General features: G+C 39.2%; 1 protein-coding gene across 1 annotated transcript in view; it reads right to left on the reverse strand.

Moving 5' to 3' along the window:
* Positions 1–10492, reverse strand: part of ERICH3 (glutamate rich 3) — a 100772-nt gene extending 90280 nt beyond the window's left edge. Inside the window, exon 1 of the mRNA XM_012760368.3 lies at positions 10061–10492. Coding sequence (XP_012615822.2) covers positions 10061–10083 — 23 coding nt within the window. The 5' untranslated portion in view covers positions 10084–10492. The remainder of the gene's footprint in view (positions 1–10060) is intronic.
* Positions 10493–17040: the final 6548 nt, after the last annotated feature.

Here is a 17040-nt window from a genome sequence, read left to right on the forward strand (position 1 = left end):
AGATTTCGAACCCTTGTTCGTACCTCCTTTGAAATGGTCCAGCCTCTTGTCTGCATTCCTGCCTTCACTTTCTGAACTTCTTTAGGCTCTGTCTCCCACCTGCCCTGCCTGAGTGAGCTCTCCTGCTCCCTGCCACAGTGTTCTCGAATTTGATTCTGGCTCCATGTTGTTGCATTTGACCCTGAAACTTCAGACCTTCCATTTCTTTTTCTGAGCCCATCTCTTCACTAAGGACTGAAACTTCAATATCCTTCTTCACACACTGTGGCCCGAGGCCACTGTCACCAACTCCCTACGTTTTTTTTCTGGAAGACTGCAGCCCCAGTAGAAGCCCCATGTCCCCACTTTGGCTGAAAGGAAAGAATTGTAGGAAAGAAGAATTCAACAGTGAAAATCTTATGGAAATCCCTATGAATTGTGGTGAAATAGTCATCTGCAGCAGTTACAGAGAGTGATTTCCAACTATTAATTCCAGGAAAAAGAAAATATTCAAACCCATTTTTATAAATGTTTAGGACATAATCAGAAATAAATCTGAAGTTAATTTCTGACTTAAAATGGAAGGCAAATATCATTTCATTAAGAAAGAAAAACCCTAGTGTATACAGTTAAATGTTCTATTCAAGGTTCCAAAAACCAAGCAAGACACAATAAGTAGAACCTAAAAACAAAAACATATTAAAGGGCTTAACTTCTTCGTACAGGCCAGCTTTCACTTGGTTTTATAGCATCCTTGCCTACTCCTAAGAAAGTGTCACCTAAATAAACAAGTAATGCTGCTGTCTCTTGTCAACTTTTTCAAAGTCATAATGGGCTACTGCAGTGATAACTGAAGTTACAATACCATGTTTTGAAAGAATGCTTTTGACTATTTTAAAATGTTTCAAAATATATTATTTTATGTCTCTCCCCTCCTTCTCCCAAATTTCTCTCTCCAGGATGCTTTTTCCAACTAACCCAGCTCTACATCTAGCTCAGGACTTAGGTACGGAAGTTCTACAGAAATTTGTGCCTACTTATATATCATTAGAACATGAGCTACCAGGCACCAAGCAAGCGTGTTAACACCCACTACGTGCCAGGCCCTGTGCTAAGCGTACTAGAGTGTCTCATTTCATCCTAACAACAGCCCCAAAGCAATTAGATTTGAATAAAAATGTCAAATCTATTCAGAGGCATTGCAAAATTTGCTTAGGGTCACACAGGAGCTATGCGGCAAATCTGACACTCTAAAACTCGGAAAATAGAAGTCCAGGGCCAGACAGCCAATCACTAAAGCACTGTAGCGAATGCCGCTGGCTGGCTACCAGAAGCCATTCCCAAATCTTTGCCCATCTCCCATGGCAGAAGTTAGAAAAGTCATATACAGTCTTCCCCACTCTCCCTTGTAGCCAGGCTTTCCTTTCTGTTTGGGGTGGTTTTATAAAGATATAATGCCTAGATCTAGGGTAATCATCTTGCTACCATAACACAAGACAAAAAAAAAAAAAAAAATTGCAGAGATAAACCCCCAGCCCTGGTATGATTAAAAAATTTAATCATCTACCTGTATGCTACTTGCAAAATAAATAATAAATGTTGTCATGGTTTAAGCCACTGTTAGTTTGGTTTTCTGTTACTTGCAGCTGACCATATTCCTAACTGACACAATATCTATGCTCCCTAAGGACAGCAAAGCTCAATGAATGCTGATGACTACTGACACTTATTTTTAAAACTCACTATTCAGATTTTTTTTCCATAACTCAAATGAATTCTTGTTAAATGAATTTCTGGAACATAGTAATTGCTTAATATCGTAGCTTAGTAACTAGCATATAGTAGATAGTAAATATTAATTGAATGCATAAGCAAATATATTCTTGGGACTTACAATAAATGGTCACTAAGGTAGGAGACATATGTCAACAATTATTGTGTTAAGTTCAGGGCATAGTTCTGGGATACAATGAGGAACCCAAAGATGTAGTGATGTGGTCTCCACCCTAAGGAGTTTGCAATTTATATGGGAGATATAAAGACAATTCAAATGCTATGAGGGAAGTGTCTACATGGTACTTGTTGGTATAACTTTAAAATACTATAGTGAGAAACAGTTTTTTGAATAGTATAGCTTTATCAGTATAACTTTAAAAATAGAAATAATCAACAGAAATAATCCACAGGCACAAGGAATAGAAAGAAAATGACAAAAACTCTATATATACGGATGGTAGGATTTCAAGCAGTTTTGATTTTCCTCTTTGTACTTTTCTGCTCAAAGTAGAAAATTTTCAAAATACAGATAAATACAAAGAAGGAAATAAAAAACCACTTGTATCTCTAGTACTCGGAGATTTGAGATTTCTTCTAAGTCTATTATTCTAATTTACAGCAGATTATTTTTATTTGAATCTAAACAACAGGAACAATATTATTGTATATATCTTGGAGCAAGCTATGAAGAGAAACAACTTCTTTATATGAAAGCCAAATAACATTCACAAATATAAAATATTACAATCCACGGCATATAGAGAATCCCAAATTAACTGCTACTATAAAACACTATGATTCAATTCAATTTAAAATCCTTAGTTTTTAATGCTATTTCATAACTACTATGTGCAATTTATATTGTCTGTTTAGTTCCCTGCTGTTTCTTTCCTTGCTTCAATATTCTGCCCTAAGAATTTTCATTAATTTATAAATGTTTATGACTATTATAGAAAAATAATAACAGTCGCAGAAAAATGGATCACAAGCTTAAAATGTTCAATTTTCTATCCCAAGCAGCATCAGGCACTGACAGATAAGGCGTAATTTGATAACTAATCAAACTTAACAGTTCAACATTTACCTGTAGAGATGTTGACTTATTATCTTAATTATTTCTCCTCACTGGGCCTTTACTCATATTTTCTGTTAGCTTTGACTTTTATCTCCCTTTTGAACTTTTGGCTCCAAATTTCCATTCCCATATCATGGACTTAATGTCTGTGTCACCCCACAGTTCATTTGTTAAAATCCTAACTCCCAACGTGACACTATTAGGAGGTGGGGCCTTTGGGAGGTGTTTAGCTGAGGTTGGAACTTTCATGCATGAGATTAGCGCCATATACAAAAGAGACCTCGGAGAGCTCTTTCATCCCTTCTGCCATGTGAGAACACAGCAAAAAGATGGCCATCTGTGAACCAGGAAGCAGGGCCTCGCTAGACACTGAATCTGCTAGCACCTTGATCTTAGAATGCCCAACTTCCAGAACTGTGAGAAATAAATTTCTATTGCTTATAAGCCACCCAGTCTATGGTATTCTGTTAACACAGACCAAATGGATTAGGACATCCATGACTCCCATATGTTATAAATAAACAAATAAATCATCTATTTTCTCTGACTGCACTTTTAAAGATCACTTTCAGCCTTTGCAGAGCCAAGTAATGAGGCACGTGTGTCAGCAGTCACAAACACATGGTATTAATTCACTAGGGCTGCTGTAACAAGGCATCACAGACCAGTCAGCTTTAACAACAGAAATTAATTTTCTCATGGTTCTACAGACTAGAAATCTGAGCTCAATGTGTCAGCAGGGTTAGTTTCTTCTGAAGGCCATGAGGGAAGGAACTATTCCAGGCCATCTTCTCGCTGTGTCTTCAACATGGTCTTCTCTCTCTGTGCCTACGTCATTGTCCCAATCTCCTTTTCTTAAAAAGACACCAGTTACATTGGATTAGGGCCTGCCCCATTGACCTGATTTAACCTTAATTACCTCCTTAAAGAACCTGCCTCCAAATGCAGTCACATTCTGAAGTACTGAGGGTTAGGACTTCAACATACAAATGGAAAGAGAGGGTACATGCAGCCTGTAACACTGGAATATGCAGAAAGGTAACCAATATAAGTATGTAACATGGATTTAGACAGAAGAAATATGGAACAACTAGAAACCCAAAATGCTACACCTTGATTCTGAATTATCTGTGCTGGCAAACAGAAAAAGATTCTTGATGACCATGAAAAAATGGCACAGACACCTTCTGAATTTCAGTACCCACATGTGTAGGAAGCTGGGATGAAAGAGGAAAGAATAATGAAGCTCTCCAATGTCAGTGCCCAAAGCATGGGGAAATCACACTTCCACTTGCAGAAGAAGAAACTGCACTTTGCAGTAATCTGCCCATAGACCAAAAAAGACTTAATTTTACAAAGGGGACAAGGAAACAAGAAGAGTGAGAGTGAGTAGACCCACAAGAGAAAGAGAAATTTTTAAGGAATCCAGATCTATATCAGATCTATATATCCACACTTTTCAATGTTCTTCACTTTTAAAGTATGCGTCCTGTGGTTCACTATAAAAGCAATGATTTCACAACAATTCTCAAAAAACTTTTAATCCTAATACTGACAGAATCTCAGTAAGGCATGATTTTTCAAGCTGCACTCTTCAACTTGTCACATTTTTTTCTCTTTTCTCCAGAAAAACATTAATCCACAAAGGCAAGCTCTCAGGTGAATTACTTTAATCCAAGTATATTTCCTGATACAACAATTTGCAGCAATGATGTTGTCAACAAAGGATGTGTTTCTTTACTGGGACTCGCGCAAGAAGAGAGTGATTTAGAGCTTCTGGTGAGCGAAAGAACCAAATGACTTCTGCTCAGCTGGAACCCAGAGACATAGTCCTATCTTATATTTGGGTTGACTTTTTAGCCAGCACAAGATGTAAATATACTACATGGTAAAATATATTTTTTTCAAGGATATATATATATATATATATATAATTGTATATATATATAATTGTTTGAAAATCATTTGCTTAACTCATAAAGTACAATAAACATGATTTTATATATGATGCACTATTCAATAATCCTTTGTATGCTGAAGTTTGAGAACCATGGAGCTAAGCCAAAGGAAGAAACTAAAGAAAAATTGAAATGCAGTGTCTACACACTCAAATAATTCTCCTTGGAGTGCACTGCATAAGTCTTCTTACTCAATATCATCAGGACCAGTAGTTGGTCATCTAAACAAAAAAATTAAATTAGTGAGATAACTATATATGTGTATATATATATATATATACATTTACCTTAAGTTGTTTAATTGAAAGCATAAATGTGTATCTTTTCACTGTTTTTGTAGTGCCAAAGATTTTACTTTGGGTATTACTCAGCTGATTGCCCTCTTTCTTTTCTTTTTTTGCATAAATCATACACTTAATACATCATTTGAGATTTCCAGTTTAGGGAAAGATGACAAAGACACTTGCAAGCCAACATGAGTTTTAAATTTTAGATTTTTTTTTCTTTTTTGGAAATATTATCCCCATCTATCTTGACAGTTTTATTATAAACTTATGGATATGTAAGGAATCATTCCATAGCCTACACTATTCTCAACTATTGATGTGGGGAAGTGCATCTTCAGAGAGGAGCATCTACTGCCCTCAGTCTGCATACTGTTTCTCTTGGTCTGTACCAATTGAATAACTAAAGATTGAAAGATTATTTCAGTGCTGTCCTCCAGAGGATGATGTTTTCATTGAAAATTATATTGCTGTAAATCTAAAGTCTCAAAAATACACAAACGCCACCTCAAATTCAAATTATTTGGGGCTGATTTTAGAGTTGAGAAATGAGTCAGAGAAGTTTTAGTTTCCCATCTCCCTGAAAAACTTTTATGTAGTTACTATAATCAAAATAAGTTGGGGAAGTCTCCACTTCTCCTCCCCATTAGAGATGCTTTGTCTCGGCAGAGACTAAGAAAGAAAGTGGAAGCTACAGTAGGCCACCTCTGATAGCACCCTGCTCTCTAAACTGGGATATGCACACACCTGGAAATACCGAAAAGCTTTTCTGGGGAAGGGAGACAGGGGATTGAGCAAGGATAGTTTTAAGGAAATCAACTTCTATTCCTCAAGTTTCCTCTGTCCTCTCCTAAAAGTGATCTTCCTGAAAATGCACTTCCGTTCATACTCATTTCCACCTCCCTTTGTTTTTTTTTAACCAAAGAAAGGCACATCTCTCATCTGGTATCTTATTAGGGTACACTGAACTTAGAAAAACATATGAGAAACAAAGGGACAATTTAAAGTACTGCATAAATGTCGATACAACAAGTAGATTTTGTGACTGGACAACAAATCTGATTGCAAGTCAAATACTGTAGTTTCTAATTCGTGGCTTTCAATACAACTGAAAGAAGACCTAATCAAGTTGTCATTTGAAAGATCATGGAAAACAGTTTTTTAGTGATATACCAACTGTGTGGTTTTTGGCTTATAACTCTGAAGGAATTAAGAGAATTCAGTGATGTTGCCATAACAAATCCCTTCTATTCCCATCTACTTAGGTGAACAGGTTTATTAAAGGGATGAGAGAAGAAATGGCATCTATATATTAAAAAAAGGGCAGAAGCTATATCACAAAATGATCAGAGAGGAAGCCATGACAAATAGCCTGTTCAATTTACCTCGTTTAAGCATAATCAATTTAATCCTTAAAGTTAATTTAATATTTAACAGGAGGGTGAACAGAAACTACCAAATTTGAATTTAAATAGTGACTACAAATCAGAAATTCTGTGTGCAAGAGAGAATTTTGGTGGTTGGGAGTGGGCAATAAATGGACTAGAATGCTATACTGTATGTATACTAGAATGCTATACTGTAATGGCTATACTGTAGCCATCCAAAGTACCACACTGTTAACTGAGAAGGCAAAGACAATGAACACCACTCAAGAGTGCAATGGACACTCCTATAGTAAATAAAATAGTGGGTTTATAGTTTTTGTCACTTTTGGATATACAGCCATCCTATCTAAAAATTGACAGTCTTTGTATTTTTTACTCTACCTTTGATGAAGAAAGATTGAGTTATCAGATAGGACTAAGGATCTGTTCATTCTTTCCCACACTTCAGTGTACTCACATCTTTGCATTAAAAAGATATAAACTAACTTAATGCCTAAACAAACAAACAAAAATGCTTCTAAACTTTTGAACAACCTTTCAAAACATATATCTTCTGCATTTTTTTGTCATGAACTAAAATGCTTTTCATTCTTCCTTCCTCAAAGGAAATTTACAGATGAGTGTGACTATCTCTACTTAGAGTTAAGTGTATCTTTCACACAAGGAGCAACTTCACACGGATTCAGTGATGATCCTTTGAAGGAGCCAGAAGAGCCATATCATTTTATCCTCATGCATGACTGAGAGGTATAAAATCCCCATTCCACCTCTAGGACTAGTGCGCAACCCACAAACATACACAAATAGCAACTCGGGTAAGATTTAGCAAACTAAAGGGACTATCTGTTGAAATTTTCCACTCTAAAACAACTTCATTAGAGATGGCAATGCTGGAAATGGCATTTTATAGTTGACTTCCACCAAATTACCATACAGCTCATATTCAAAGTCTCTATTATCTTTGGCAGAAGTTTTTAAGACCATTTTTATTTACTCCAAATTGTATTTGAACAAAGGCAGCACAGGCCCTTTGCAATTTTTATGTCAAGTGCTTCATGCTGTAATTAAGTAAGCAGTAGAACTCAAAGAAAGCACCAAGAGAAAGCATCAGGACATCACTTATTGATGGGTGAAATTTTAGGGATTTAAAATTTCTGTCTTAGTGTACAACTGCATTTTATTACTGTTTTGTCCTTAAAATGTAGTAAGTACAAACTGCTTCAATAATGATGAAAATGCCTTCCCAGCTTTAATGAAAACTTTTATTTGCTACTGAAACTTTTATTATTTCCAAATGGTAACATAAGCCAGAAAAATAATCACTACTTTTATTTGAGGGAAAACTTTAACAATTTAAATAACTTTGTTCTTGGGTAAATTTTAAGGCATTTAGATTTGTTATAGTTATGCTTATTATTTTGATGAAATAAGCCAAAAATATATACATATATACACTGTTATAAAATTATTATCTAATCATATATTGAAATACTATATAGTTACATACAGCTATTCACTGTCAGATATTGGTCTAATCTGAATAAAAATTTCTATATATTTAGGTTCCTGCACATCTCAGCTGTTGACCATGTAAGACAACATAAGGTGATGGTGAAAGGTGCAGGCTCTGAAGCCGGACTGCCTGGCTTTGTGTTCCTGCCCCGATCCTTCCTAGCTATGCCACCTTTGGAAATTTAGTCCTCGGTTTCTTTATCTGTGAAAATTAAGGTGACTAAAATCTGCCTCATGGAGTGAATGGGAAGATTCAATAAGGTATCACAGGTAAAACAGAATAGAGCCTGGCACATGGAAAGCACTTAATGAATGTTTAGTTTTAACATGGTTTTCGTCTGTGACTACATGCATCTCTAGTCTGGATGCACCTTCAGGCAATACCATTCATTCAACAAATATTTGTTGAGTTTTGCTTTATTCTGAACACTTTCTTAGATAAAGGGGCACAAAGATCAATAAGATATGGTGCCTGCTTCCCAGGAACTTACCATTAAGGTGCAAAATATTTTTTGCCATCTTAATACCTTTCTTAATGAGTACCATGAAGCATACTGTTTCATTAAATCATACATTTTCCTTTTTCCCCATGTGCTCAGAACCAATGGAGCTTCAGAAAAATTTGACTTCAGTTTCTGAAATCTTAATCATGCACCATTTAATAAGCAGCTACAGGTTTTTCCACATTTTAAAATAGATGATTAAATGGTCTAATCAGATTCCAACTTAGCCAAAAACTTGAAAAACATAGGAAGACAACCATGACTGACACATTCATTTTCTCGAATGCAGACATACTGAAAACAGCAGCTGCAGAAAAATAGTGCTATTACGTCTTAACGCGACCCACAGCTAACTAAAATTGCACAGAAATTCAGCATTAAAATGTTAAAGTACCTAAACTAAATTCAATTTGAAATAAAATAAGAAGTTCTTTTAGGTATAGCTACATCACTTTTCAAAAAGTTCTGAAACTGACTTCCAATATGGCACCTTATATGATTTTAGTTTTTTCAAACATTTTTGTTTATGTCATTACACTTAAAAGAGATTTCATTAAAAAGTAAAATCTCCAAATTTGAGTGTAAATTCCAAGCACAAAAACTAATGTGGTATTTCAGACATCACAAACTCCAAATGATCTTAAATATGTTGTCCTCTGCTAATTTGCTGCTCTTGAAAATGTGCCATAAATGCAATTAAAAAGGAAAGCATCTTCAAATTAGTTGCAAGATCAACTAGGATATATATTTATCTTCTTACTAGATGTATCATAATAAAAAGCCATCTAATATACATTACGTTGTTTAATTCAAAAGAAAATTGGATAGTTTCCTTTCCAATAAAAGAACGGAGACCATTTTTCTTTTGCAACACCCAATAATGATGGAGCTAACTTTCTAGAATTGGCTGAATATTGCCAAAATAGGTCTTCGGAGGAATCCCCCTACCCAAAGCAAGGGAAGAGCACACGTAAACACTGGCACACAAGTCCTTCCTGTCTCTCTTTCCCTTCCTGTGTCATATCTCCTTCCTTGGTCAAAATACTTTTAAAAGACTCATATGATCCTTTTGAGATTCGGTAGATAAAAACCCTGAAATAAGCCCACCCCCATCCCCAGTGAAACCTCCCTCAACATTGAATCAACTCACACCACCTTTCTACGTAAGCCTACAGTTATGGTGAGAATTTACCTCTCAGTCTCAAATCTCCAAATGAATGCATACTTTGGTAACCTCTACTTTTGCATTTAAACACATATGTTCCCCCACAGGATCTTCTTGATCCCAGCTAACGTCCCTGCTCAATGTATGCATTTTTCTCAACCATTTTTTTAAAACCTTCCAGGGTGAAGATTTCAAAAGGGGCGAACGTCAGTGAAAGAAGCGAGGAAGCGGAGGGAGGAGATACGACGCCTGGGATTTCTGCCATCCTCGCTGCAACCCAGAATTCGTATTATTTTTTTTCCTCACCCAGCCCTCCCTCTCTCTCTCTTTCGCCCCTTCCCTTCGCAGCAGGAGGGAGGAGGGGCGGCTGGCTGAAGCCGCCACCTGCCGCAGCGTGGAAAAGCTCCAGTTGTCACTTACCCAGCAGGGTGAGAATGGCTCATTTTTGTAGGATCCCTTTTAGACCCCGCGGCAGGTGCAGAGGGTGGGTGCGTGGGGCCCCGTGCGCGCTGGCGCTGCGACAGTCGCGCTCGCAGGGTGGCTTCCTGCTGCGGTCGCCCGTGCGCCCTGCACCTGGGCTGGGCCGCCTCCGCCACTTGGCGCCTGGGCTCCCCGCAGCCTCCGGCCCCACCCGCCCGCGGTGTCCACAGCCTCCCGGTTGCTAAGGGAGGCGGGAAGGCGAGCGCCCAGGGTCTGCAGGGGCCGAGGCGCTGCTGGAACCCAGCCTGGGGAAGCTGGAGGTAAAGCCAGCTTCCACCCCTTCTTCTGGGCCCGATGTGGGAGGAGACCCAGGCCTGCCCCTGCTCTGTTGCCCTGGGGTGCGGGTTCCCCAGGTACCAGTCATCTGAAAACACAAACGCACGCGGGGCGCGCGCGCGCACACACACACACACACACACCACACGTTTTGCCTGGCATGCTTCCTGCTAGGCCCTGGAGAAGGAAGGAATGGGTGGTGGCAGCGGGATAATAAGGACTGGGAGCAGCCACGGCGTGGTGCGGTGGTTTCCAGTCATAAAACAGACCATAGACTGCAAGTTCAAGGGGAAAAAAAGAAATCTCCTTTCTCAATCTGCTTTGAGTTTTTAATTTGTTTCTGCATCTGCAAGGCATTGCAATAGACTCATTTCCTCCTTCGACAATCCCCATCCTTGCTCCTAGCTGAGGTCCCCACTTGCTGCATGCAGGGCCCACAGTGCTGGCTACCGGAAGATGAGAGAGATGTACTTTCTCCGCAAAGCATAGGAGAACAGTACTTGTACTGGCATCCAGTACACAGAATGCAGGGCTTATATGAAGACGTCTGAATTTCAATGTGGGCCTTGGTGTGGAGGAAGTTTAAGCACTGAATTAAGATAACTATTCTTAATCCTCTTCCTGGTCAGATTTTTTTGCTTAGGTGACTTAATCTCTGGCCTGGTATTCCTGGCATGTAAGGGAAGGGTTGGACACAGCAGTGGTGACTGAGCTGACTATGGATCTCTATTCAGACCCAGTCACACTCAGAGGTGGGAAGGGCATCACCTCTTTAATGTCATTCTGCTTTGCCACATATCATAAAGATCCGCTGACAAGACAGAGCCCCATCTCCTTAGCCTGATACTCAAGGCTCTTCTGCATCCGGCTCCAGCATCCTTCTTCAGACTGTCTGTGACACTTTCTCCACCTTTGCTCCCTTTAAACCCTAGGAAAACCAAATACATTACCTCTCTCATGGGAACATATTTTTACCCTTGGCTACCTGAAAAACTTCTATTCATCCTTCCACGCTTAATTTGAACACTGCGTTCTTTGACATTCTCAAGTGTGCTCATGACTCTGGCCTCTGGGGCCCACCCTGCCTGGACCTGCCTCTGGTTTGTACTCACCCCACCCTGCCGCACTTACTGGGGTATGTGGATGCCTTTTCTACTCAAATGTGAGCTCCTCTATTTCATTTACACATCTATTTTATTTTTCTATATTCTCAGAAGCAAGCAACAATTTAACAAATGTTTGGAGCATAAATGAAAGAAAAAAGAAAGAGAAATCTCTTCTAAGTGGTAGCATTTTTATTGAGTATGTACTAAATGCTCTCCTCAGCTTTTTATCGAGCACTTACTAACTGTTCATTATCTCATTTAATCCCCATCTACACTTTATGAGATGAATTTCCTTCTCTATTTCATAGCTATCCAAACTAAGACATAAAGAAGTTATTTATCTTGCCTGACATGGCTCCTAAGTGGAAAAACCTACGATTCAAGTCGAGATCAGTCTGATTTCATCCCACAAGTATTTTTAACAATTGCAAAGTGATTCCTTTCTCCACTGCCCCTATAAATTACTGCAGAAGCCAAATTTTCTATACCTTTAGAATTTTCAGACCTGAGAGACCAGAGCCAATTAGAGTGCCAGCTCAATAGCTCAGATCCTGAGACTGAAAGATGCAACGTTGTTTTGGAGATCAAATGGTTAGAGCTAAACAGGGGCAGAGGTCATCTCTTCCCCTACCCCCATATGTATGTCCCCACTAACTGAGGTTCCTACTTGAGGTTGCCCTTAATGCTCATTTTAACTAGATTTTTACCTGGATAAAAATTGCAGACGGGGAGGGACTGGAAAGAGACATAATTTGCCACAGGTGCTGCCAATCCCTAAGGATGATGTAAATAAGGTAATCTTATATAGGTACTAGTTATTACATGTTAATCCAGTTTTGCAAATAGAGGCATTCTCTCACTGGTAGGCTAAGAAAGGAAAATAAAATATACTATTTAGATACTCAGGATTCATAGAAAAGATTCCCAGGCACTCTGCAGACAGCGAGGTGCCCTCAAAGCATGTATTAAATCATAAATGGGGTTTGAGTTCTCCACCCCTGTGAGCTTCACCATTTCACATTCCTGATGAAAACTGCAAGGAAGCTACTAATTTTCACTTCAGAAAATGCTCACTGTGAAAATGTATTGGGAATTTAGCCAGCATGAATTTTTATGTTAATTTCTAGAATGGAGCTAGGGAAAGGGAAAAGAAAAAAACTAAAACTGTTTTAAGACCAAATAGTCACTGGAGTCATTTTCATTTTCTCACAGGAAATAAAGTTCCCAGATGTCCCCAGTAGTATCATAAATTTATAAAAAGATCTTGTTGTGTAGAAAGACCTATGGAGTGGGAGTTTGGGTCAGGAGACTGAGAGAAGGGGAGGAAAGACAAGGATTACACCTACAGCGTTGCTTGGATTTCCACACTGGGTAAAGAATTGCTGCACTGAGGAATCACAGATTTAAACCCCTAGCGACTGTCTTAGTTGTTTTCTGTTGCTGTAACAGAATAACACAGACTAGATAACTTATAAAGGAAATAAATTTATTTCTTACAGTTCTGGAGGCTGAGAAGTCAAGGTCCAGGGGCTGCATCTCCTGAGGGTCTTCTTGCTGGGTCATAACTTGGCAGAGGGCATCACCCAGAGAGAGAGCAAGAGCATGTCACCTCAGGTCTCTCTTCCTATTCTTATAAAGCCACCAGTTTCATTATGGTGGGGGGCATACCCAGATGACCTTACCTAATCCTAATTACCTCCCAATGGCCACATTTCCAAATATTAGCAACATATGAATATGGGGATTGAGTCTCCAATACATGAAATTTGAGGGACACATTCAGACCATAACAGTGACCATGTCCTAGATCATGGGCAGTCAGTCTATGGCTTGCCAACTAAATCTGGCTCATTGCCTGTTTTTGTATAGCCTACAAGCTAAGAATGGTTGCTATATTTGTAAATGCCTAAAAAAAATTCAAAAGAATATTACATGATGCATGAAAATTATATGAAATCCACATTTCCAAGTCCATGCATAAAGTTTTACTGGAATGCAGCACATCCATTTGTTTGTAATCATATATGGCTGCTTTCGCTCAACAATGGCAGAGTTGAGTAGTTACAAAAGTGACCTTATAGTATATGAAAACTAAAATATTTACTATGTGTCCCTTTACAGAAAAAGTTTGATGACCTACAGCCTAGGTCATCACCACAATCAGAGGGGTCATTTGCTTTCATGGACTTTGAGAACAAGTACAACATCTTTTACCCTGTATCCCCAGCACTTATCACAATGTCTCTCACAGAGAGGGTGCTGAATAAATAAACAAATGAAGAAATAAATGAATAGACTGGAGGAATAAGAATTTTTCTTTCTCCTGAAATACAAAGTTCAAGTGACCAAGACTTTCTTTCTAGACATAACTCCAAAGGCATTTTTGAGATCTTCCAAGGCTGCCACCCCTATTATAGGCTCAGGGTGCCAGGGCCCTGAATCATGACGATTTTTTGTGACCCAGGGCTACCTTCTTTTATCAACACTATATAAAACCCCCATGGGAGGTGGGTAATATAAGTGTTTCATCAGGACATGCTCAATTGTGCTGATGGTTAAGTTTACAAGAGAGCTTCCTAATACCTTATATCTCCTCCAATGGTAGCTTGGTTTGCTTAAAACTGTAGCATTGAAAAGCTGGAGAATGGAGAGATATTGTACAAGGATTTAACTTTGAATATTTGAAAAAAAAGGTTCACTTCCCTAAAATTGCTTTCCTGTAGCTATGGTATGAATGTCCCTCAAAATTCATGTATTGGAACTTACTGACCAATGTGATAGTATTAAGAGGTGGGGGTCATTAGGAGGTGATTAAGTCATGAGGGCAAAGCCTCATAGATGAAGTTAGAACCCCTATAAAAGGGCTTGAGAGAGTGGGTTCACTCTCTTCTGTCTCTTCTGGCATGTGAGGACTCAGTGTTTATCCCTTCCAGAGGACATAAGAACAAGGCTACATCTTGGAAGCACAGAGGTGCCAGCCCTGCCAGTGCCTTGATTTTGAACTTCCCAGCCTTCAGAACTTAATAATAAGCTTAATTCCAGTGAGTCATTTTGTAAAGCAAAATGACAGTAGATATAGAAAAGGGTGAAAAGGCATATACAATGGAAAAAGTGACAAATTCAAAGGGATAGCCCTAATTTAATGTTCTAAGCAACCTGGATAGGCTTTATTTCTAGATCCTTCTGTCCCTATTTCTGAGTTGGATCAAATCTGCACACAGACATTTGTAATGGGGGCAGTCAATGGATTTATTTATGGGCCATGGAAAAATCAACGGTATTTACTAGCATGTGGTCTCAAACATGAACAGAATTCCTGTCATCCCTCAAACTTGAAGTGTATTGCCTATAAAGACATGCAGACAAAAATAACGAATGCTGAATATTATGATAGAAGTTCGTGTAAGGCACAATAGGGGGTGTCCCCTGACTAATGTTCTTGCCCAATACCAAATCCTCACCATTTCCAGCCATGCACCTACTGGAGGTGAGGCTAAACATCACTTCCCACTAATCACATTATTGTTTTCTCTAGCCTTGAGATCCTGATTATTTCTTACCATCCTGTCCCAGGGATTCTATACCAGGAGAGGGAAGAGACTGGCACTGATGGAAGAGAAAAGAAGAAGAAACATAGAGGCCATTAGAGAGGCATAACTACCAAGAGATCTGCAAGGAGAATAAAGAATATTTATTTTTATATTGTTTTCAAATAATTATATTGCCCAAAAAATAAATTTCCCACCCCCACCCTACACTGTTTGTCTAGAGAAGTCAGGAAAGGATGCATAGAGGAGGTAGGGCTTAATATGAGACTTGAAAAATGTGTGTGGATCGGCTGGAGAGGTGGGACTTGGGTGGGAAGAGGCAAGTCTTCCCCAAGCCAAGACCTGTCATTGAGGCCTCTCTAGCTGAGGGTGGACTCAGCCAGTATCTGTAGAATCTATCCTGGCTCCTGTAGCCCAAACATTAATGGAGGTTGTGATTTGGAACAGAAGAAAGGAGAGGAAAAAAAGGAGAAGTAGGAGATGATTTCATCAAGGAAATGGGATTCAAACAGGGCTCAGGTACGTCAAGCTCTGCTGCAGGGTCACCCCCTCTTCTGTGTGTGTCGTCTGCATCACTCATGCCGCATATCCACACGCTGTGCTGTTTCTGTGCCTGTCTCATCTCCTCCAACCCCAGGGTAAGTTCTTTCCTTTAGTGCCAATCAAATCACCATGAATTTAGGAAGTATTTAGTATTTGTTGAATAAATGATAGGAGGAGCAAAATCCATATTTTTCTTGATGCTCCAGTGGAGGAGAGGACATGAAGAATGTAACATAATTAAAAGTCATAAATATTGTAATCCTAGGACTCTGGGAGGCCGAGGCGGGAGGATTGCTCGAGGTCAGGAGTTCGAAACCAGCCTGAGCAAGAGCGATACCCCGTCTCTACTATAAATAGAAACAAATTAATTGGCCAACTAATATATATAGAAAAAATCAGCCGGGCATGGTGGCACATGCCTGTAGTCCTAGCTACTCAGGAGGCTGAGGCAGCAGGATTGCTTGAGCCCAGGAGTTCAAGGTTGCTGTGAGCTCAGCTGATGCCATGGCACTCACTCTAGCCTGGGCAACAAAGCGAGACTCTGCTTCAAAAAAAAAAAAAAGAGTCATAAATAAATATTTCTCTGGCTCAGGCCCCACCCATGCATAAGTGAATCTGTCAGATGTTACGGAGCTCAGCATGTCTTTGATTGTCCACCATCAGCCAAAAGTGCATTCTCATCCACAGGCATTGAATTTTGGGAGAGGAACTGAGTAGAGCCAACATAATGGCCTGATGCAATGGAAGACACAGTTTGCTTATTCAGCCAACGGTTTCCAAAGCAGCTACAGATGGCTGACATTACTGTTTGCCATTACAAATAGACAGCATACTTGGCATTCACAGAACTAAGGTTCCACTTGGCCTACGATCAGGTGATATCCATTGACTGTTTGCTATGTATCACGCACTCATCTAACCCTCACAACCATGTGGTGGGTATTATTTTTATCCCTGTTTTACAGATGAGGAAGTTGAGGCTCATATACCAGCTAGTCAGTGGCACAGCTGAGATTTAAATCCCATTTTCCATGATTCCAGAAGTCACACTCTTAACACTTTGCCTATTCCTTCCCAGTTCTAAGAGGTAACAAAGCATAACCACACAAGGGGAAGGCAATAATCACAAGGTCACCGATCTCTAATGAAAGCTGTTCTCATTTGCACCAATAGTTCTCCTAATCTTTCCCACTCACGATGACTCGATAATGTGGGTGGTGAAAAAAATCTGAATTGCAGGAGTTTCATTTATTACCACACATCTGTTTCCTGACAGAGTATATGGAATACTCCACACCCTCTCACCCTTAAGAGCAGCCATCTCTAAAAATTTTTATAACTTCATTTGGTTTAAATGACATTGGACTTGGCTCTTCCAGGGAAGCAGAACAGCTCTAGTCTTTGAGCACTGTGGCATCATAAACTGCTGCCTGAATGATCTTGTTCT

Source organism: Microcebus murinus, chromosome 2, assembly GCF_040939455.1.
Source record: "Microcebus murinus isolate Inina chromosome 2, M.murinus_Inina_mat1.0, whole genome shotgun sequence".
NCBI classification, from domain to species: Eukaryota; Metazoa; Chordata; class Mammalia; order Primates; family Cheirogaleidae; genus Microcebus; species Microcebus murinus.